Below are 23,593 nucleotides of genomic sequence, written 5' to 3' on the forward strand. Positions count from 1 at the left end.
TCAAAGGTTTTGATCATTATCAGAGATCTGCACCAAAGGTTTGAATCGCCACAAGAGGTAACGATTCTATCACTGATCATGCCCATTCGTAAGGATCACTAAATGGAGAAATTTTAAATTCCGCTGCGCCTTGGATGGCAATTCTCCTACACAAATAGTTTGATTTCAAATACTCTTTATTAACTTGGACCAAACTGATAAACCAATAGCCTTAGGAAATATCATTTCCTTGCAAAACCAACCAAGTTACAACCAGAAACAAAGCTCTTAGTGATTTATGCTCCCAAATTCTTCAAGATTGAGTTATGAAAGATGAAAACATGAATTGATCATGATGTTAGCAAGGGTATTAGATAAGAGTCCACCTCTAACACGATTGCACAAGATTCTTCATCCATTTTATGAAGAAGAGTGTTAGGGTGATTCAAGTTGAAGTATGTCATTGCTTTAAAATATATGTCATGATATTTGTATGCAAGAACTCATTTAATAATCATGCTTATGTTCTAGAAAAGTAATAAACACAACGGTTGCATATGCATTTGTCAGTTTGAACCATGCATTTTCCATCACTTGTTTTAAAACTTTGTTGGGTTGTGAGCCTTGATAGAATGTCTTGTCTTTAAGGCTGTTTTAACTTTGATTGAGGGCAAACAAAGATTCAAGTTAGGGATAAGTGTCCAAGGAAAAGTATGAGAGCATAAGATTTTGGCACTTATAGGCTCGACTAGCTACGAATTCGTTGGTATTTTCTAAAGTTTTACATATAATAGGGATTTAGGTATGAGAATGCTTGTTTTTTTAACCTTGTGTATCATTGCATGAAGAATCACTCAAATCATGCCTAAGCATCAAAACAACAAAACATACATGCTATAAGGGCGCTATAGCACAGAGCAGCGAGCAAAAGAGACAAACCACGAGCATTGGCGCTACATGAGTGTCGTAGTGCTCTACAACGAGCATGAACCATTAATTTTTCGGTGGGGTTGTGCCGCCAGCACACATGCAGCGAGGAAAAGAGATTGGTTGTGCTACAATGCGCAAAACTCCGTTGTAGATCTGGTGGGGTGCAACACGAATTTTTGCGTAAAGCGCACTTAGGCGGCTTAAATCCAAAGGCGGTTTGCAGTATTCTTCAAGGCTAAGCAACATTGTTGTGTTGCAACACAACTTTTGGGCGCATAGCGCGGGTATGACACTTTGGAAAACTATAAACAGAGGTCAAGTCAATTAAGTGGAAAAAATCTTTTTGTTCAGTTTTGAAGCACATCAGTAAAATAGAAACATGAGCAGAGTGGAAGGGAGAAAGGAGCTGGATACACATTAGAGTGTCGGGAAATCACATTTGATGCTCATTCGTTTTCATTCTTCCATTTTGTACCAAGCTACCATGAGTAGCCAAATCCATTGCTTGTTGGGATTGGATGTAGTTTACCGTAACAATATGTATGTTTATTGATCATGGAGTTATACACAATCTATTTATGAATTAATATAAATGTTATCTTTGTTTCATTGTTTAACTTTATAGATTGGAATTGATATTGAGAAATATGGTTCGAAACTTGATCTAAGATAATCATCTGTTAGATTCTAAATGCTAGACATAGATTTAGGTTTAACATTCACCGTAAGTATCGATTCTTAATGCTATCTTATTGCTTAATATACTGAGAAATCGTGGATTAAACAATAAGGTTGAACTCTCATCAGAAGTTTAGACATAAACTTTGTTTGTTAGAGATACATGATGATATTGATGAATACTTACTTTTGATTACTGAACATCAACTCTTCACTAAGCAACTGGATAATGGTCCCTTTCACACTATTTTTGCCAAAGTAGGATTGTATAACATACATTCTAGTTCGAGAGGGGGTGTTAAATACAATTAACCAATTATAATAGTTAACGTAAGTTTGTTATTTTATTTAACTACCTTCCTATTTTATTCGATTAAGTTTGTTTCTAGTATTGGGCTTTGTATGTATAAATATTGGGATATGTCTATTTTAATGAGAAAGAAAAATAAATTAATATATCCATCCCATAGGATGCTAGCGCACCCTAGTGATAAACTAAAAATATTCTTTAATTTCAAAATGCATCTTCGGACGCACCTATAATTCGCACACTATTTTGTGAGTGAGTCACCTCAATTTTGCATAAGTTTAGTCCAAAAATACATCTCCAAAATAATTCTGAAGTGCACTCATGAGGAATAAGGTTTATGTAATTATGGAATATAAAAGTTATGACCAAGAATTATAAAACAAACTTCTAACTTGTGAAATTCAAATCACTGTACATTTTTCTTTGGATTTTGCATCAGGCTTAGGAGATGAAGATGAGTTCCTTACCGTGCTCATCGCCACCTGCAAATAACATTTACTAAGAAATTGCTAAAATGTTCATGTTCAAATATAAATGTATTCTAAATTCTACTTTCATTTCCATTGCTTTTCATTATATAGGCTTTCAATCAATGGCTTAGAAGGTTACGAAAATGCACTCCTAGATTATTTCAGAGATGTATTTCTAGATTAAATTTGAATAAACTAGAGGTGACTCACTTACAAAGTGTTGAGGTGTGTATTATGAGTGAGTTTAAAGATGCATTTCTGGAATTAAGAGACATTTTTGGGTTTTCAGCATGTTCACCCTAACTCAATATTTTAAAAACCGAATTGATCATCAAACTGATGAGGGTATTGAGTCACTGGTTCATTGGTCGAACCACTTGGTCACTAGTTGAACCACATAACTAAATTGGATAACTCGGTTGAATAAATCGGTCTATAAAAAACTATATAGTTATTAAATCGTTCGAACCCAATAACTCAATCTCTAAAAAGATCACAACACCTATCAAATTTTAAAATATCATAATTTCATAAATTCATAAATTCACAATTTCAATTTAAATTCTAAACATAATCATCACACAACAAAATAATACAAAATATAAATCTAAATGGAATTACAAAATAATTGCGATGTCTAATAAATTTAATCATAAGAAAGAAAAAGTTGTTCTAAATAAATTTTGAATAAAATCTATTTATATTTAGATTTTTAAAAGTTATCAAAACGACTTTGTTTTCTTTGAAAAAAATAAATATTTAACTCACCGATTTTTTAAAACCACCGATTTCACGATTTTTACCGATTCTAGTCGGTTTCCACTAATTCAATAACTTATCCGATTCAACAATCAAATTATAGAAATAACCATTGCAATTTCCGTTTCGATAGACCTGATCCTATTATTAAATCATTAAACTCAACCATAAATTGGATAAAGTAATGCCAAACCGAATTATTTAGTTTTTTTTCTTTCTATTTTTCAATGTCTTTCCATTTTTGTGGTTGTCCTATGGACGCCAACTAACCAAAAAGAAGAAGGAAAAAAATGGGACAGAAAAGAGTTTGTGTTGAGAGAAAAGACAATATCTGATGGCAGCGATTCATGTTCTTGTTGTGTTTCTTTCATGCATTTCAACTGTGGTGAGGTGTGAGGATGACGATGATGACGCGTATGCTGAAGAGATTCTAAGTTCAGCCCAAAGGGAAAAAGATTGGTTGGTTTCAGTGAGAAGGAAGATTCATCAACACCCAGAATTGGCTTTCCAAGAACACAACACAAGTGCTCTAATCCGCAGTGAACTTGACAAACTTGGTATACCTTATACATACCCAGTTGCCAAAACTGGTGTAGTTGCACAAATTGGTTCCGGTTCTCCTCCCATCATCGCTATTCGTGCTGATATAGATGCACTCCCCTTGCAGGTTACCCCAATTTAGATTCTATTGCGTGTGTTTCGTTCTATCTCTAGCACGGACAATTTTGATTTGATGTTGGTGATGCTTGTTTAGGAGCTTGTTGAGTGGGAATACAAGAGCAAAATCAATGGCAGAATGCATGCTTGTGGACATGATGCTCATGCTACTATGCTACTTGGGGCTGCAAAGTTGCTTAATCAGCGCAAAGATAAGCTAAAGGTTCTTTTCAAATTATCTGTTTCTTTCTCCTCTTCTTTTATGTTTTTGTTTTCAATTATTAGTTCAACCTGCATTCTTGTAACTTGGTTTTATCAGTAGACTTTCCCTTTAGGACCTTAATTTTCAGAGCTTTGGTATTCTCTACTTGTTTCATCTTCTACAGCTGAATTGGCTAACTATTGAGTTACTGTGTTTGATTTTCATCTAAATTAGTTAACTTTAACTCGGGTTAATTAGTTAATATGTTCGGTTTTCCTTTCTTGAGTTACTATATCTTCGGTTTTCTTTGGAGAAGGTGTATGATAGAGTGTTGCCTAGAGAGATTTTGTGGAAAGACTTAGAGAAAAAAGGGGTTAGAATTACATATATCCGAGCTATTTAAAATATGTCTGAAGGGGTATTAACTAGTGTGCAGATACAAGGTAGAGAGATAGACGATTTCCCCATTATAATAGATTTGTATCAAGGTTCAACCCTAAACCTCTACCTTTTTACATTAATTTTGGATATACTCACATAACACATCCAAGAGTTAGTACTGAGATGCATGTTTTTTGTAGATGATATAGTTTTACTTGAAGAGTCGAAGAAGGATTTAAATGAGGGGTTGGAGACAAGCTTTAGAAACACATGTCTTTCGTTTAAGAAGAAGTAAAACAAAGCATATGGAATATAAGTTCAACAAAAAGAGAAGCGTTTCTAACCTAGCGGTGAAAGTTGAAGACTATATCATCCATAATTTACGCGGTTTAAATATCTTGGGTCCGGAATACAAAACGATAGAGAAATGAAAGGGGATGTAAACCATCGAATTCAAATTTGATGAATGAAATGAAGGAGGATTGCAGGGGTTTTATGTGACACAAAGGTATCACTCAAGCTGAAGAGAAAATTTTATCGAACATTTGGACTGCGATAAGCTCTGCAATGTTGTACATGACATAATGTTGGGCGGTTAAGAATCAACACGAGAATTAAGTGTAGCAGAGATGAGGATGTTGTGTTGGATTTGTGGTAAGACTAGACATAATAAGATTAGAAATGACAATATTAGAGAGAGTGTTGGGGGTGACACCTATAGTGGAAAAGATGGTGGAAAATAGACTCAGGTGGTTTGAGTATGTAGAGTGAAGACATGTAGGTTCTGTGGTAAGAAGAGTAGATTAGATAGAGAGAAGTTAAATAACTAGAGGTAGAGGAAGACTTCAAAAAACTGTAAGAGAAGTTATTAAGAAAAATCACAAGATCACGATTTAGATAGAAGCATGGTCCTAAATAAAATATTGTGCCGAAATTTAATCTATATAGTTGATTCCACTTAGTGGGATTAGACTTGGTTGTTGTAACTAAGTTAACAAACCGTTTGTTTGGGTTTTCTCTAACTATGTTAATTACCTCATCATAAGTTCATAAAATGTTAGTGATATTTGAACTGCATCCATTGTAAAAAGTTCAGATAAAGTAGATTTGCACAAGTCCAAAGTGTATTAACCAACAATGTCCCAACTAAATCCAACTCACTAATTGTTCACCTTTAGGAAAAAATAAATCTATTAAATATAGATGTTGCTATTTTAACAATTGAATTATCTTTTCCTAGTGTCGAATCACAGGTTCAGAAAAATGTAAGTAAATGTTTTCTCTTATTGGGGCGTTTGATGTTCTGACTCTAACACTTGCATAACTCCTCAAAAGTTAAATATGTTGTTTGAAGATTGACCCCACACTCTTTGCTATTGATATTAAAGGGAACTGTGAGGCTTCTTTTCCAACCTGCAGAGGAGGGAGCTAAAGGTGCCTCACAAATGATAAAAGAAGGGGTTCTTCAAGATGTTGAAGCAATTTTCGCTCTTCATATTGATGCTATGACATCTACCGGAGCCATAGCATCGATTCCAGGTCCTTTTACAGCTGCTGGATGTATCTTTGAAGCAAAAATTGTAGGAGTAGGTGGTCACGCTGCATTCCCGCACATGACTGTAGATCCAGTGCTGGCTACATCATTTGCAATATTGGCCTTGCAACAGCTTGTCTCAAGGGAAATTGATCCTCTTCACAGTCAAGTATGTGCTACTCTCGATCTTGACTTTCACTAACTAAGATTTATCCATTTAATTATCGATTAAACTATACCGAAAAAAGTTAGTTTAACTTCATTTTGATGTCATGATGATATCTGACCATCATCATATATCGGCCATAGGTGCTGTCGATTACTTATGTCAAAGGAGAGAATGCGTTAAACGTGATCCCACCTTATGTAAAGTTTGGAGGTACTCTAAGGAGCCAGACAACTGAAAGCATGTACCACTTCAGACAGAGATTAAAAGAGGTATAGATTAGTGTAGATATCATTAGTAGTTCTGTTTTACTGTCTCAATTTTAGTGCTTCTTTTTGTCCATTCATAAGTTTCTGTCTCTGGTAACAGAAGGTTGTATAGTAAACTTAATGCTTATGTACATCTACTCGATATATTTTAATAGCAGATGTTGTTGAATAATTACAGGTTATTGAAGGACAAGCAAGTGTTCATCGATGTAAAGCATATGTTGATTTCATGGAAAAAGACCACAGACCATATCCTGCTGTTGTCAACGACAAAGATTTACATCTACATGTCGATAGAGTTGGTCGGCTTCTGCTTGGTCCAGACAATGTCCATGAAGCAAAGAAGTTAATGGCAGGTGAAGATTTTGCGTTTTATCAAGAAGTGATTCCTGGAACATTGTTTTCCATTGGAATCAGAAATGAGAAAGTAGGATCCGTTCACTCCCCACACTCTCCGTTTTTCTTTCTTGATGAGGAAGTTCTTTCAATCGGAGCTGCTCTTCACACTGCTGTCGCTGAATTGTATTTAAGAGAGCATAGTATTTAGTAAAACTCTTTTTATCATTACCGATATGTCACGTATGTACATAAGATTCTGTGTATACAAGGAAAGTGTATATTTCTCCTCATACGACAGGAATCGGTGGATTACTTATTCTGCAAGCATATTTGAAATTATACTACCGGCTAAAGTGTAATTCAATAATACAGCAGAATTGATTTTACTGATAAAAAACACACACAGCAACATTTTACATGGTACACGCCACAAATAGGAAAAGGAAAATTCAAGAATATTGCATGGTTTGCATATATCTACAGAAAACTGATGTCTACAGTTCCGTGGTGCCCATTTTCTAAACTTGAAAGTGCCCTTTTATGAATAATTTAGCTTAGCTTTCTAACTTAAAGTAAATAATAGAGTGGACACATGGAATCTGGTGGTTGTTTCTTAAGCTTAATAATAATATGTGACAGTGTCTCCCAACAAAGCAATGCCCACATGACAGTGTGACACCGATAAGCAAATGGTTGTAAGCCAAGAGCTCTAATAATAATACTTGCTATGTTCCCTGATAACTGTCGCATTTAAAAAAATAATTAAAATAAATGTTATATATAATTTAGTATTAATATACTATATGCATTTCTTCTGTTCCGCTAGGAAACTAGAAATGCGATGCAGCTGAGCACAATTATAGACGTCCCTTGCTTCTCAGTGAGGAATGTAGAGGCCGTTCGATAATATCTAATGGTAGGCAGCAGTCCATAGCGTGGATCCAATACGCTTTGGTAGAGTGACTTTGAACGGATGACTTGGCCTCCACTTTGGGGCTTGCGGCCGGCCCAGCACATCTTCCAAATCATTTTATTCAATTTTGTATTTTAATGATGGTGAATACGCTCATACTTAACAAAAAAATGTGACAGTTACTGTTGGAGCAAAAGTATAATTCATCATACAATTGAACAGGCACATTTTGTACCAAGAAATGGTAATACATGGTAGAGTATGATTGCACACCGTCCAAATCTTTTTACCAAACCAAACTAACAAAAGAAAGGACCACCCATTTATATAGGATCTCTGAATAAGTTATCTTTTCCATGTTAAAAGCAACCCCATTTTACCCCCACATTTTACATGGGAATTGAGTCATCTCCACGTCAAGTGTACTAGTATGCATTAAACAACTCAAAAAAGCTTTTCAAAACTGTTGAGAACAGTCAGTGACAGTTTAGAAAGAATCAAATTACATGTCTTGGTTTTGGCTTTGATATATGACTGAAGAAGAAACTTACCAAACAAACCCATCACACTAGTTAGCATACAATGGAGGAATAGTTAATAAATAGAAAGATAAAAGCATATTCACAAAGTTGTCCACATCAAAGATCCCCCACAGATACCTTTTTTGTTGGACAAAAATCAAAGATCCATGCCTAAGTAGTAAGGTAATCCACAAAACTACATAGTTGTCCAGGTTGTCCTAATAAAATAACTATACTTTACACACATGCCATGCATGTGTGACTCAATGACACCTCACCACTGTCATGAAAAAATCTACTCAGTCGGTGGATAATGACACTATTATCATTTTCAAACCTCTCTTTAATTTCCTCTCTCTTCCCTTACACGAAGTTTCTACCATTAACATCCCTCTCTTTGTCTATAAATCTAGTAGCCATGCTTCAATTGTTTCCCTCCTTTCTTCCATCAACCTTAAAGTTTGAAAAGAATTCCAAAAGAAATATTAAAATGAGAGTTTCTTAGTGACACAACATGTGTTGTGGAATAACAACCATACACTGACCTACACTACTACAAACACTTTCCTTGTGATATAACTGTCTTCTCTATATACTTGTTAACTAACTCCTTTCATCTTGTATGTTACTTTAGGCTTCTTTTTCTCTTAAGTAAATCAGAATACATATAGGATATGGGTGAGGAAGTGAAGCAGGTAAGCCTTCATTTTTTGGCATTCTACATACAGTTACTTACATATTTTTGAGGTAGTATAGTATAGACTATTATTGTTGTTGTTCTTATTTTTTGAATTGGGTAGGAACCACCCAAGGCAGAGTCAAAGCCAGAGGAAACTCCGGTAGAAGAGAAGAAAGAAGAGCAACCAGAGGAGGAAAAAGAGCCTAAACCACCATCTCCATGTGTGTTGTTTGTAGACTTGCATTGTATGGGATGTGCAAAGAAAATTGAGAAATATATAATGAAAACTAGAGGTTCTTATTTTTATAATCCATCTTGTTGATTTTGATTACTTAATTAATCCACATGTCATGCATGAGCATTCGTTAATTCTCATATGTGTTTATGTTCTAACAGGAGTTGAGGGAGTGGTGATTGATATGGCTAAAAATGAAGTATTGATAAAGGGAATAGTGGAGCCTCAAGCAATATGCAATATTATAACAAAGAAAACAAAGAGAATGTCCAAAGTTATATCTCCATTGCCTGAAGCAGAAGGAGAACCTATACCAGAAGTTGTTACTTCTCAGGTCTCACTTCTGATTTCAAGAATAAAAGCTAAATTAGCTCTAATCTAGATATTTAATGAACAATTAACTAATTAGTTTACTTTGTTCAGGTTAGTGAACCAGTTACTGTGGAACTTAATGTAAACATGCACTGCGAGGCCTGTGCTGAGCAGCTCAAGGGGAAGATACTCAAAATGAGAGGTACTACTGAATTAAAACCGTTTTAGCAGTTAACGGTATTTTTATTAAAGTGGTTATTGAGAACTGAGCTGAACCATTATAATTTGATTCAGTGCACTTCATGAAACAGACACCCTTGTATGCTAGTTATGCATGTAGTTATGAATGTGATGTGAAAATGTGTATTTGTTAATGTAGGAGTCCAAAAAGTAGAGACAGATCTTAGCACAGGGAAGGTTACTGTGACAGGAACCATGGATGCAAACAATTTAGTGGACTATGTCTATAGACGAACCAAAAAGCAAGCCAAAATAGTTCCACAGCCAGAACCTGAACCAGAATCAGAAAAGAAAGAAGAAGAGAAACCAGCTGAAGCAGAAGAAGCTAAACCAGAAGAAAAGAAAGAAGAGGTTGGTGAAGAAGATAATAAGAATGAAAGTAAAGAAGTAGTAGATAATGGAGTTGATGATGAAGAAGGCATCATGAAGAGGATGATGTACTATAACTACTACCAACCATACTATGTGGTTGAACGAATGCCACCACCACCTCAACTATTCAGTGATGAAAATCCCAATGCATGTTGCATTTCGTAAAATTCATCACGTTCACATTATCAAACTAGTTATAATTTAATGATATATCGTTCAGTCTTTTTATGTATGTACGATATATTACTATATATTAAATTGTTTGGACACTGTTTGGTTAATGAATTTGATGTTGGGTACATTGTTTTTAATAGTCTATAAATTGAGGATGATTAATATATATGTAAATGAAATGCATGGCATGATATAAAGAGGAGAAAAACAAATAAATAGAGAGAAAAGAGGCTTCTTGAGTATTATAAAAAAAAATAGACATATTCTTGAGAAGAAATCAGGTGGGTGGGTCTGAGTTGCACATGGTGATGGGGTCCATATAGAATGAAGTCTGATTCATCTGATTCTGATGTACAAGTCATGGTCGATGAATCTTCCTGCCACCCCAAGTTGTACGATAAGAATTCACTGATTTTCAAATCGGTGATTTTGGATAACTTTAGTTATTTTTCTTATGAAAGAAAAAATGAAAAAGAGAGGGAAATAGGATAAGAGAGAATGTTTTGTAGTGAGAGGAAGAGACAAAGTCAGGGTGAGTTTGGCGCCACAAAGTCATGAGTCTCAACTCTAAATATGTTCTTTAAAGGAATTGTGATTACGTTTTTGTCATTATAAATTATTGATTTTTGAAAAGAATTTAGTAAATTCCAGATTTTTCGTTCAGTTAGCGAATATTCGTAAATTTTTCTATTTTGACGTAGAATTATCGGATTTATTATCAAATTATCAAATATTTTACAAAAGAATGCAGAAATGTCAGACATTTACAAATTTTTCGATAAAAATGTAAGGTTTTCTGGAAAAATTATGAAGAATTATCATTTTTTTTAAATTCAAAAAGAAGTTCTCGATATTTGGAAAAATCCGAAAACAAATTAAACCTACTGGATTTTTTTAGAAATCCAATATGCATCAAAATTTCCGAAAATTTGAAAAGTCTGGTAGGTAGTAATGAAAATTTTGAAAAACAAATTTTTTTGGACTTTTTTAACAAAGTTAAGGGGATAAAACATATACATATAATATTACAAAATAAATCATGTCGACTTCCTTGCTACTTCTTTTCTAGTCTCTAATACGTCTTGCATATTCTCATTCACATGCTCTTGCAACTTTACTACAGTTTTGTCTCCATCACTCTGTGACGGATGTTATACCCCAAAATTTACCCTATCATTTTCATCTCTTCACTCAACCTTTGACTTGAGAATCATCTGCACACACACTCATGTTTCATTCATGTGTATCATTCATTCATTGATACTTGATAGTTTTTCACTCAAAACTTTTGGCTTGCAAAGCTAGGGTTTGTGTGTGGATCAAATCTTAAAGGTGTGACTTGGATATTCATCTGATCATAGGGGAAGTGAAACCCTAATTTTCCTGATCTTTGGGATGTGGATTCAAAGAGACCTCTTCATGGTACTCCTCAGGTCATTCTAACCCTAATTTCTTGATGATATGGTTATGAGACCTTGTGGATATTCTTTGGGCCTTGTCTTGGCAATCAAAACCCTAATGGAGAGCTCATACATTGAAGATTTTCTTATGAAGCATCTTGATCCATTCAAAGGCCTTGATTGAAGGGTATGCCTCATTGAAACCCTAATCATGGAGGACATGGTCCTAAGGTACCTTATGGCTTAATTTTTCATCTGGTGGCATTTAAAACCCTAATTTCTTGATCTTGGATACAAGAGACTTCATTATGGCATGCCTCAGGTCATAAAAACCCTAATGTTGCCCCCTTTTCATTAGATGGCCTCCTAACCCTAGTTTTATGTGTTGTGTGTTTCACCCAACCTCTCATTCATGTTGTTGCCTTGGTTTTGGTTCCATTCATCTGTGCTTGAGCCCATTAGCCCTAGTCCATGTTCTTGGCCTCACAAACTTCATCTACTTCCATTCATTTATCTGATCATTGTCATGTTATCATTGCTTGGTCCATGGGTTTTGTTTATGCCCTAATACATTGCATTCTATTGGCCTTGCTAAGGACTTTGTGGCTTTCTTTCATGTGTCATTTGCGGTCTTTGATCTAATTTTATCCAAGTCATTTCAAACATGTCTAAATCCATTCATACTTAAGTCCATTTCATTACAAGTCATGATCATTCAAATTCAAGTTATTTCAAATAACATGTTCATACACTAAACCAATTTATTTTGTTCAAATAACCAATTCCATTCATTTTTCATCCATAAAATGTTTCATTACATACAAAAATCCAAAAAAAAATACATGTTGACTTTGGTCAACAGTTGACTTTTTGATCGACATTGACAAAAGTCAACCCAAGTTCTTTTCCATCCTAAACCACTAAATGGCCAATCCTAGTTCTACATTTCATTCTCATGTCCATTTTGATCTTGGTTTAGCCATTCATACTTGATTTTCCATTTTGTAGTCAACGTGCCATGAACATGGTTGAACTTGGGCTAGCCATAACTTGAACATCCTTGCAGCCTTGTATTATGCAACACATAAACCAGCAATGCATCACAATATTGATCCATATCAATCCTCACATCTTTACAAATGCACATCCAAGAAAACATGAGCTAATGACTAATTTGAGATACCTTGATCCTAACCACATGGCCCATGGTATTGACCAAACCAGATGGTGTTACTTCTGCAGGAATCAACACCATCCTCCATTAAACCAGCCTAGCCATTGAATCTGCACAACATGTCCAAGTCAGAACCAAGGTGCATAACATGATGACAACATGCCCAAGTCAGAACCAAGATGCATAACATGTCCAAGACAGAACCAAAATGCGTACCATGGAGCAATAAACAACACGCCAAAAGGGAACTTATGAGCCAAAATGCATAACATGATTGAAATATCAAGACATGCTCATGATAGGCTTGATGTTTCATGTATGAGGACAACCTACAGCTAGGCACACATTTCATGTAAACAACAAGTTCAACAAGCACATCATGAACACATATACATGTAACCTACATTTCATAAATCTTGCAGCCAATACAACACTTCATTCAAGACACTTACACAAGCAGCATACCATACAAACATTACAACATGGGCAAATCAGATAGATGGGCAAAATAGTCTTGCAGTTCATCATGATTTATCCTGCATTCAACATCAAGACAATACAATTACAGCTCATGGCATAACATTTCTAAACCATTTCAGTCAATTTCATTTACACTACCTGACTCTAATTCTGTAAGCATCAACTAACAACAATGACAACATTTAACTGATACACCATTTAACATGAAGTTTCATTTTAATTTATAACTAATTAAATTCAATTTCCTAATAGCTAACATTCACCACTTGAGTTAAACAAATGAACTGTCATAACAATCTTCATAATTCATAACTAACCGACTCAGTGAGTGGCTCACTGAGTCCAACCTAACTAACTCCTAGCCTCCTTTTAACTAACTCTGAAGTTGATCCCTAGGCTAGCTCATTCCAAAACTCCTCTCTATATAATCCATTCTTCACTCTCATTCAAAGACACCAATCATTACTCTCAAATTTCTCACAAAATCTCTCTATTACCCTCACTCAGAGCTCATATTTCAACAACCATTGAAGTTTCACATTGAAGCTTCAAAGTGCTCGAGCTAGACTCCAAAAGAACCTCACCAAAGTCAAGTCGTTCTCAAGCTCACAGAGAAAGAAGAAGAAGGAAGAAGAAGGACCATACAAAGAGGAGAAAGATTCAGATCATACCTGATTTCCGGCATCGGCTCCGGTGAGTAGCTTCCACTTTCTTCAACCTTTCACTTCAAGTTGGTTACCATGATATAAAGAGGGATTAGGGGAATCAAAGGTCTAACCTCTAGGGCTTCGATTCGAAAAGTTGAGAGTTTAATTTCCCTTTTAGATTTAGGATTCATACATGTGGGGATTCGGTTAAAAGGCTATGCGTGGATTCTGATGAAATTGGACGAAGATTCGAAAAGAGGAGATTGAAACAGGTGTCGTGTGTAATGAAGCCAAAAGAGAAAGAGATTTTAGAAGCAGCCTATGAGTCAGCAAAACAGAGGGAGGACCCACAAAATACGCACGGAAAGGAAGTGGCTAACAATAACGCGGAAATATTGGACATACGCACAGGAGCAAGGCCACGCAAACCGCACAGCATGTGGAGGGACTACGTGAAGGAATGAGTCAGTACAAATACTGCAGTAGTGAGAAATTTTAGATATGTGATGAGTAAAGTTATTATTCTTTTCCCTCAAACTTTATTTTCACATCTGGATTTTTATTGTATGTCAACTGTTTGATTAAAGTCTTATAATATTATCCTCACTTTGCTTCCCATCTTTTCTGCCATATTTAGTACTGTTACATTGGTGCTTTCATTACACCATGGCCGAACCCCAAAACAAAGAGCTGCAAGCTGAGATCAAGCGCACTAATGAGGAGATGCGGTTGTTTCAGACTGAAGTCCTTGAGCGTATGGAACGATTAGAAGCTAGTAACACATCAAAGTTTGATGATATCCACGCAGCGCTTGACATCCTCATTCAGCAGACACCGTCGAAGCATCGCCATGGTGCAGAACTCAACAACAGGCCTCCGTTTCAGGTGAGAAATGTCAAACTCGAATTTCCTCGTTTCGATGGCACTAACGTGCATGAGTGGATCTTTCGTGCTGAGCAATTTTTTGGTTATTACGATACCCCTGATCCTGATAGATTAACTATTGCATCTGTGCATCTGGATAAGGATGTGGTCCTTGGTTTCAAATGTTACAACGTTCTAATCCGTTCCATTCTTGGTTAGATTTTACTCGTGCTTTAGAACTGGATTTTGGTCCATCCATCTATGAATGTCCCCGTGCTACCCTGTTTAAATTGACTCAAACTGGAACTGTTTCTGAGTATTATCTACAATTTACATCATTAGCTAATAGAGTTTACGGCCTAAGTAATGGCCTTAATTGACTGTTTCATAAGTGGTCTCAATTCTGAGATCCGTTGTGACGTGTTAATTCACACACCCACCTCCATTGTGAAAGCGGTATCTCTAGCCAAAGTCTATGAGGAAAAATACACTCAAACACACAAACCACAAAGAGCCAACCCATCCACATATATCAAACCACCCTTCAATTCATCCAAACTAGAAATTAACCAGAGAAACACGGCCCCTATCCTCAACACACCCCCCACCAGACCTATGAGTCAGTTCCAAAAGAATCCCAATATCAAACGCATTTCCCCTGCAGAGATGCAACTCAGACGGGCCAAAGGACTTTGTTATTGGTGTGATGACAAATTTTCATTTACTCATAAATGCCCTAACAGACAACTTATGCTATTACATTATGATGATACTGAGGATGATCAACTCAGTGGGGATATCCTGAAACCATCTGATTTCAGCACAGACAGCATTCCCACCGTCGAGCCGGAGCATCATTTGTCATTAAATGCAATGAAAGGAGATTCTCATATGGGTATGCTAAGATTTTCTGGGTTAATTGAGAACATTAAAGTGCAAGTGTTGATTGATGGTGGTAGTTCAGACAATTTTTTGCAGCCAAGAATCGCTAAGTTTCTGAAACTGCCCATAGAACCCGGTGTAGCACCTCAAATTTGCACCTATCATTATGCACACATTTTCATATTAGGTCATAGCATATCATGATCCATTGCATAGCATTTGCATTGTTCTCAGTTGCCTCAAGAGCAAGCAATCAAGAATTAGGTCAAATTAATCTCCTGATCAGTCAACCAAGCAAGCAAAGGAATTTCTCATTGAACCAAGGCCTTGGGGTTTGTCCAACAAGTTCACATGGCTTGGAGGTCTATTTGAAGTATTTTGGTCAAGGGTTGAAAACTCAGAGGTCATCAGTTCATACACAGACAGTCAAAAACCCCAAAAAAGGTCAACTGTCAGTCAAAGCAGTGGATGGTGGTCATTCTTGTGGAATTTGGGCACCATGATCAATAATCAAGAGTTCATACAACTTGGGACATCATTTGAAGTCAAGTCCTCAAGGAATTAGGGTTTGGAAGTCATCAGTCAATGCATAATCAGTCAGAAACCCTAAAAGTCAACTGTTGGTCAACTGTCCATTTAATCAGTGATTTGATGATTGGATTTGGTTTGTGAGAGCTCATTCATGTCCAAATAGTCATCATACATCATTCCAAACACCATCATGGAAGAATTTGAAGCCAGATCAAAAATTTCCAAAAGTAGAAACTGGGCCTGTAACTGAAACTTACCATAAATGGAAAGTCTTGATCCTCAAACCTACATTTTGATACAAGCCTCAAATGAATTTTTGCCCAACATGAAAGTTGAAGATCTTGTTCTCCCATTTCCAAAAAGTCCTAGAACTCTCAATTCCCATGTGTGGTTGGCAAATTATGATCGAATCGATTTCAGAAAATCTTGAACTTCAGAAGGCCATATCTCTCAAACCGTTTGACCAATTTTGGTGGGGTTTTTTCCTACAAGTCACATTTGATCCCCTCTTTCCAAAAATATAAATTTCATGTGCCAAAACTTCACCAATCAAAATGGCATATTTTGACTTTTCTCATTTAAATGCAAGTTTGACCAAGAGTTGACTTTTTGATTTAAACATTTTTCCAACATTTGGCCAATTGGGACAGCTCATAAATATCATTTTAAGTGTGTTTGCAAGCTCAAATTATGCAGCACATGTGAATCATTGCTTAGTTGCTTGGAATTTGCAAAAAAAGGACACTTTCATCATGCTAAACCATGCTACTTCATACCATGCCTTGTACCTCAAAAGGACAGCAGCATTATGCATCATTTGCTGTCATTTGAAGCCTCATTTGCAGCCTAAAAAACCAGCAAAACAAAGGCCATGCTTGCTTGCTTGATTTTGGAGAAAAAGTACAATTTGCAACCATACCTATCCATACTATCCATGAGCCATGCTTTGTATCTCTTAGCAAAAGATTTTATATCATTTTTTTTTCTGTCAAGTGAAGACTAGAAGCAACCATACACAACAGAACTTCATTCATTCATACTCATTCTTGGCATTTTTTCCAAAACCTGTCAAAAAAAAAAAACTTCCAAAAGACCAAGCTTTGCCTTGCCAAAAGCAACATCAAACAGCAGACCAAAGCATCATTTTCTGTCAATAGAAGACCTTAGTTGCAGCAAAAAACACAAAAACATCTCATTCTAAGAAAGCTTCATTTTGTGCATTTTCAAAAACCAGTCCAAATTTTAAGCCATTGCAAGTTGTTTTGAACCAAGCTTTCTTCACCAATCATCATTTGGAGGGCTGTGCTTCATCTGTTTCGAATCAACAATATCAAAAAACCTCTAAATCCCAACTGTTCTACAAAATAGGTGAGTTTTCGACCTCAACCTTTTCTAAAATCATGATGTACATCTTATAGATCTTTTCACCCTGAACACGCCGAGCTTTGAATCGAGAAAAACGGTTAGGAATTGAGAGAGAAATTTGATTTCCAAATTTGATATTCATTTACTCTTTTACATAATTTGTCCATTGTAGCATGAGTTGAGATTATTGGAATTTGATTTATGCTTGAGCATGTTTAGATAAGCATCTTAGTGTTTTGGATTTTCGGTTTTGGTAAAAAAAAATTTTGCATTACTGGAATTTACAAACATTTCCTGGAATTTGCTTCCTGTAGCATGCCGTTTAATTGGTAGGGTCTAATGCATGTTGACGTGCATGTTTACTGTAGCGTAGCGTTTGTAAATAAATGCCAAAAGGCCTGGGGCGAGGGGGATTCAAACCCCAGACCTTTGCTTCAAATACCAAGTGTTTTACCACTGGGGCGCAATGCCAATTCATTAATTAAACGCCTTCTACAAAATATATGTTAAGAAAAGGGCGCTGACTTTGCAAATTTAATGAAACGCTGGGTTTCATACTCAGCATGGGGGGCGTTTTGGTCATTTACCACAGCGCCTATTATTTAATCCACTTTAATTCATTTAGTCTCAATTTTTATTTCATTTACCATGCCAATCTTCCAAAATTCATAACTTGGTCATTTTTGATCCAAATTCAATGGGATTTTTTGTGTTGTGTTCATCATGATCTCTACTTTTTTATCATTATTTTTCCAGAATTTTCGGATGAGTGGTTTTTAAATGGTGCTAGGGTTTGTGACATGTGACCAAATTTTGTACACTTTGCCAAATCAATTGTGAAATGATGAGAATGTATCCAATGGTTCCCAAATTTTTTGTGCTTAAACTAGACACACTCATGGTGATTTTGGTGTAGAGTTTGTGAATTTATCATTTGTGGTTTGTGAGATATGTTTTTTTGAATTAGGGTGTGACAATTTGTGTCACACCATTGATGACCAACTTCATGATTTTCATTTCTATGCTTCTTGACCTCTAAATGGATTGAAATTTTGCATGAGCCTACTCTTGAATGTCTATTTTCCTTGTGAATTTTCTTGGATTTATTTGAACTATTTTCCATTTGTTTGAGATTTTTCTTCCCTGCCTAGACAAATGTTGACTTTGTGTGACACATGTTCCCATTTCATTTGTGAAATTCTCATACTTTATTGGATGGACATGAAATTTTGCATGAGATAACTAGACATCCTCATATTTGCCATGGTTTTTATCCCATTCATTTATCATACACTATTCTTGACTTATGATTTTTCTAAGTTGATGCATGTTTGGTTGACTTCCTTGAGCATGTACAAATTGGCTTCGACTTTCTGATTTTCATTGACTGCCTTCCACTTGTCCAAATGGGATGAAATTTGACATGCTTACCATGCTATGTGTTAGGGTTGATCATGATTTATTTGGTGATTTTTGGAAAATGTTTAGATTGCTTTTGAGTTAAGTCTTGCTGTTGACTTCTATGAGCTTCTGTTTGCCATGTTTTGACCTAAATGGTTCATGAAATGATGATGATGATTGATATGAATGTGAACCCAATTGGTTTTGTTTCCTAATTGTTTGAACATGATTTTGGATACTTACCCCTTGCTGTTTGGACTTTCTCATTCACTTTTGACCCTAGGCTAGCCCTAGTGGTCCTGTTACTCACCTTTGAGTTTTTGATTTCAGGTTGACCATCAAATGGCCATTGGGACCAATTCTTTTGACTGAGCTTGCTTGAATATTGTTGTCTAACCTCCTTGTTTTGTAGGTGGCTTGGCTCACATGCCCTAAGCCTTGTGCCTTGCACATCCATGTGCCTCTAATGGACAGTTGTTGTCTGTTTCTGTTTGTTTTGTTTGAAGTTGCATACTAACATCTGCTTGACTGTTTCAGGTGCTTTAGTTGCTTAGTTCCTTGTGAACTTTTTGCTTTGCTTTGCTTGTATAAGCAATTTGCATTGAGGTATGTCTCTTTTACTTCATGTAGTCTGGAAGACCTGGCCTGTTACTTGGCCAGGCAACTGTCTGAAGTCCTCCTTAAGAGGCAATGTTTGTGATTGTTTAATTTTGTCCTTGCATAGCGTCAAAGTCCTCCTAAGTGAAGAGGCAATTGGTGGAAGGTAGGGATATGCAGTCTATCCCCCACTATTCAGTGTGTCATCTGCTTTGCTCACACCACTGTGTTGATGCATTGCAGATACAAACCCAAGATCTTGTGCAATTGCACAGTTGAGTCAGTTTTAAATGTGTAGAAGGGTTCCCACTTTCTGAACCCACACATTCTTGTCTTGAGCTCTCCCAGGCCAGGGATAAGAGCTGTGAGGTCTCATCCTCACTTCATCCTTTCATCTGCTTCACCTTAGCCCCGCAATGGCAAGGTTAAGAGCAACATTTACCCAGTTCCAGAGGTTTGTTTGTTGAGGTTGATATGACCCCTTGACTAAAACCTAACCCTTGTTTGAGCCACTTGTTTGTGTATAGCGTGTGCTATCCGTGCTTGTAGGATTGTTTGACTTGCTTCCTGTGCAAGATAGGATTGTTTGACTTGCTTCCTGTGCAAGATAGGATTGTTTGACTTGCTTCCTGTGCAAGATAGGATTGTTTGACTTGCTTCCTGTGCAAGTTAGGATTAGTTTAGACTTGCTTCCTGTGCAAGTTAGGTTTTGCTTGGCTTGCTTCCTGTGCAAGCTAAGTGTGTGTGGCTTGCTTCCTGTGTGAGCCATGCTTAGGATAGATTGGCCCTCGTGCCATTTAGCTAGAAACCTTAACTTAGGGTTGATTTTGCATGACAACATCTGGGCTCGAGTCGTAGTCTCCCTAGAGTTGTGTCTCCTTCTGTTATCTGGTTAGGCTAGTCCTTTATCCCTGCGTAGGGGAACTACATCGCCCTGATCTTCATACCAGATGAAGTATGTAGGCAGGAGATTGAGCTGATCTCTCCGGGCGCCCTTTTTCTTTTTTGTGTGTGTTGTTTGACAGTTGCTAGGCTCGAGTGCCTGACTCCTTAGCAATTTGTTGTCTGTCTGTTTGAGTGTGTGCTTGACAGTTATAGGCTCGAGTCCCCGACTCTCTATTAACTTGTTGTGTTGTTGTGTGCTTGGAAGCTGATGTAAGACCATCGAGTGGCATTTGGGTTCCAGTGTGCGTGTGTTTGGTTCGGATGCTGATGTAAGTCCAGTGATTGGCATTCAGGCTCCATGTTTGCCTTCTTGTGTGTGTTTTGGTTCGGATGCTGACATAAGTCCAGTGATTGGCAGTCGGGCTCCACGTTTGCCTGTGTCTTGTTTGTTTGTGTGCGTGTCAGCCGAGCTACGAATGCTCTGATTCTTCTCTCGTCCGAGAAGATACGTATGCATAGGATGCGACATCCTAGCGAGCATGTGTCGTTTCCCCAGTCCGAACTACTTCGACTCTGATGTCTATGCCTGATAGACTAAGTAGGCCCAGGATGCGACATCCTGCCGAGTTCAGTTTCAGTCAGTTTCTTTTGTCTCCTTCCAGCCAGTGTGTGTGAGTGTGAGCAGTGTTTAGCAACCGTTTATCCTTCCTTTTGTGCGTGGATCCCGTAGAGTACTACGGATGCGTAGGGGTGCTAATACCTTCCCTTCGCATAACCGACTCCCGAACCCATTCCCTTTGGTCGCGAGACCATGTCTTTCCCAGGTTTACTCTGAGCGTTTCCTTTCCCTCTTTTGGGATAAATAACGCACGGTGGCGGCTCTGTTGTTCTTGTTTTCCCGCCGGTTTTTCGCGCGATGCGACAGCTGGCGACTCTGCTGGGGATAAAGAGAAGTTGACCTATGCTGGTCCATCTTCCCTGAGCGAGTCTCTCCTAGCGCTTTCTAGGTTAGGGTTTTGGTTGCTTTGTGCTGTGTTTATTTATTGCATTCATTATTTACTGTTTGCATTCATTGTCTATTGTTTGCATTTATGTTTGCATTAATGTTTGCATTTATTCATCTGTTCACCTGGCTGGTTGTTTGTTTCTCTCTGTGTGGGGGGGAAGAGTCAGTTGAGGTAAAAGGTCCAATACCCAGACCATGAGTGCAATCTAGGATACCTAGGAATAGAGTGATTCATGGGAAGCGGGTGGTATGGCGCCACTTAGCGGAACATTGATATCACGAGCAGTTCAGACCCTGGTGGGATACTGTCGTTACATACTTCGGGTGTGTATATGACAGTATTCTGCGAAAGGTTATTTATGCTGCGTTTCTCTCAGCCTTACCCTGGCCTAGACTACACCCGTGAGTGGGGAAGGGTTATTCATTACAGGTACCGTTGGTGACTCGGTTCTGTTGGTGACTTGGTTCTGTTGGTGACTCTAGTTCAGACAACAGTTTTCAGTTGACCTTAAGTTGGATTTATGTTCTGATTTTGACTGAAGCTTCGACCTAGTATCAGAGTTTGCACAACCAGCCAGTCCAGTCTGCATCATTTGCATCATAGCATATTTATTTTTCAAAAGAAACGCAATGAAAAAAATCAAAAAAAATCAAAAAAAGAAATCAAAAAAAAAAGGGAAGAAAAAAAGAAAAAAGAAAATTTTCAAGGAACTCAAAGGAGTTTATTTGCAAAAATTTCAAAACATGAAAAAACCGGGAAAATTTTTTCACCTGATATATCTGATGAGATATTCTCATATATGATCAAAATGCTAAATATTTCAAAGTTTGCAAATAAACCCTCGAGTTCCTTTGAAATAAAAACAAGCATATGCATAAACACTTCATGCATCATTTGCATCAGCAGGTTCTGTTCCGGTCTCCCGTCCTGTGGTCTGACCCTGTGATCTTCATTTATTTTGAAGACGCACTTTGCCGGTATTATACCAGAGCCATCTCTGCCAGATTGATGGATCATCCTGAGCAAGAGAATCGTGAACTCAGAGAGATATTTGCCAGACTTTGTACTGTTGATGGATTTATTCCTGGTTAACCAATCCCGGGCTGGTATTGGCTACTGTTTTGGGGCACTTAATGAGCAAGATTTGTTCAAGAGTGGAGGATTCGTCCATGACGATCAAAGAGAAAGAAGAGGATGCTGCTATCTTGGAAGAGGACGCAGAGGACTTGAACAATTTCACCATTCCTGGTGGTGTCTGCCACAATTGGGTCACTGTGGGCTTTCCTACAGTTGTTCATAAGTCTTTGTAATAAACACTTTATTTAAAAGCCCTTCTCCCATGCCAAAAGGAGAAGTGATGACATTGTTGGCAACATTTTGTGCAATGATATTTTCATTCAAATAATTCATGTTAAACATTTGTTTTTCCAATTGTTTTCCCTTTTCGCTTTTTGCATGAAATTGGTGATCACAAAAAACCCTAAAAAACAAGAATAAAAGCAATCTTTTCATCTGCATAACGATTGTCTTGTTTGATTTTCAAAGAGCTTTTCATATCAAAATCTTTATGCAGGTTGTTTCTCAAACCCATTGAACATAATGATCGGACGTCATCTCCCAATTTTGAATTCCCTGTATTCGAAGCGGATGAAGATGATGTTGAAGGGATTCCTGACGAGATTGCCCGACTTCTTGAGCAAGAAAAGAAGATCACTCAGCTGCATCTCGAGAATCAGCAGAACAGCCAACTGGGGCATCAAAAAAAAAAAGAAAAAGAAAAAAAAGAAAAAAAGAAAGAGAGGGTGCAAAATCAAAAGAAATCCAAATCAAAAGAAAGAAAAAGAAAGAAAGAAACAAAAAAAAGCACCCTCAAAGTCCCAAGTTGGCTGATGCTGAATTCGATCGAAAGGAAGAGATCAACTGCCATGTGTCATGGACAGTCATATCAGCAGAGAGTGAAAAAGCATTCGATAAGAAGGTCAAGCCTCGTGTGTTCCGAGAAGGTGACTCATGCTCAAAAAAGTCTTGTCTTTCGTGCCCGATTCCAGGGGCAAGTGAACCCCCAAGCTATGAATGTCCACATGTTGTCACGAGAGCCTTTTCAGGCAATGTTTTGACACTTACAACAATGAAGAAGTTCACTCGTCCTGTGGATCCAGATGCAGTCAAGAAATACTTCGCCTAAAACAAAAACAAAAAGCAAAAGCTCGCTAAGTCGAACACCCCAAAGGGCGACTTAG

At 37.1% G+C, this 23,593-nt stretch overlaps 2 protein-coding genes across 2 annotated transcripts; both read left to right on the forward strand.

The window, feature by feature from the left end:
- The first annotated feature begins 3,317 nt into the window (after positions 1-3,317).
- On the forward strand, positions 3,318-7,018 carry LOC127081147 (IAA-amino acid hydrolase ILR1-like 5). The gene is made up of 5 exons (XM_051021428.1): positions 3,318-3,793; positions 3,881-4,006; positions 5,755-6,069; positions 6,210-6,338; positions 6,514-7,018. The coding sequence occupies exons 1-5, from the start codon at positions 3,461-3,463 to the stop codon at positions 6,880-6,882; spliced, it is 1,272 nt and encodes a 423-aa protein (XP_050877385.1). The 5' UTR covers positions 3,318-3,460; the 3' UTR covers positions 6,883-7,018.
- Positions 7,019-8,431: 1,413 nt separating this feature from the next.
- LOC127081148 (heavy metal-associated isoprenylated plant protein 9) lies at positions 8,432-10,245 on the forward strand. Its single transcript, XM_051021430.1, has 5 exons — positions 8,432-8,803; positions 8,909-9,080; positions 9,184-9,356; positions 9,446-9,536; positions 9,714-10,245. The coding sequence occupies exons 1-5, from the start codon at positions 8,783-8,785 to the stop codon at positions 10,109-10,111; spliced, it is 855 nt and encodes a 284-aa protein (XP_050877387.1). The 5' UTR covers positions 8,432-8,782; the 3' UTR covers positions 10,112-10,245.
- The last annotated feature ends 13,348 nt before the right edge of the window (positions 10,246-23,593 follow it).

Source organism: Lathyrus oleraceus, chromosome 5, assembly GCF_024323335.1.
Source record: "Lathyrus oleraceus cultivar Zhongwan6 chromosome 5, CAAS_Psat_ZW6_1.0, whole genome shotgun sequence".
In the NCBI taxonomy this organism is placed as follows: domain Eukaryota; kingdom Viridiplantae; phylum Streptophyta; class Magnoliopsida; order Fabales; family Fabaceae; genus Lathyrus; species Lathyrus oleraceus.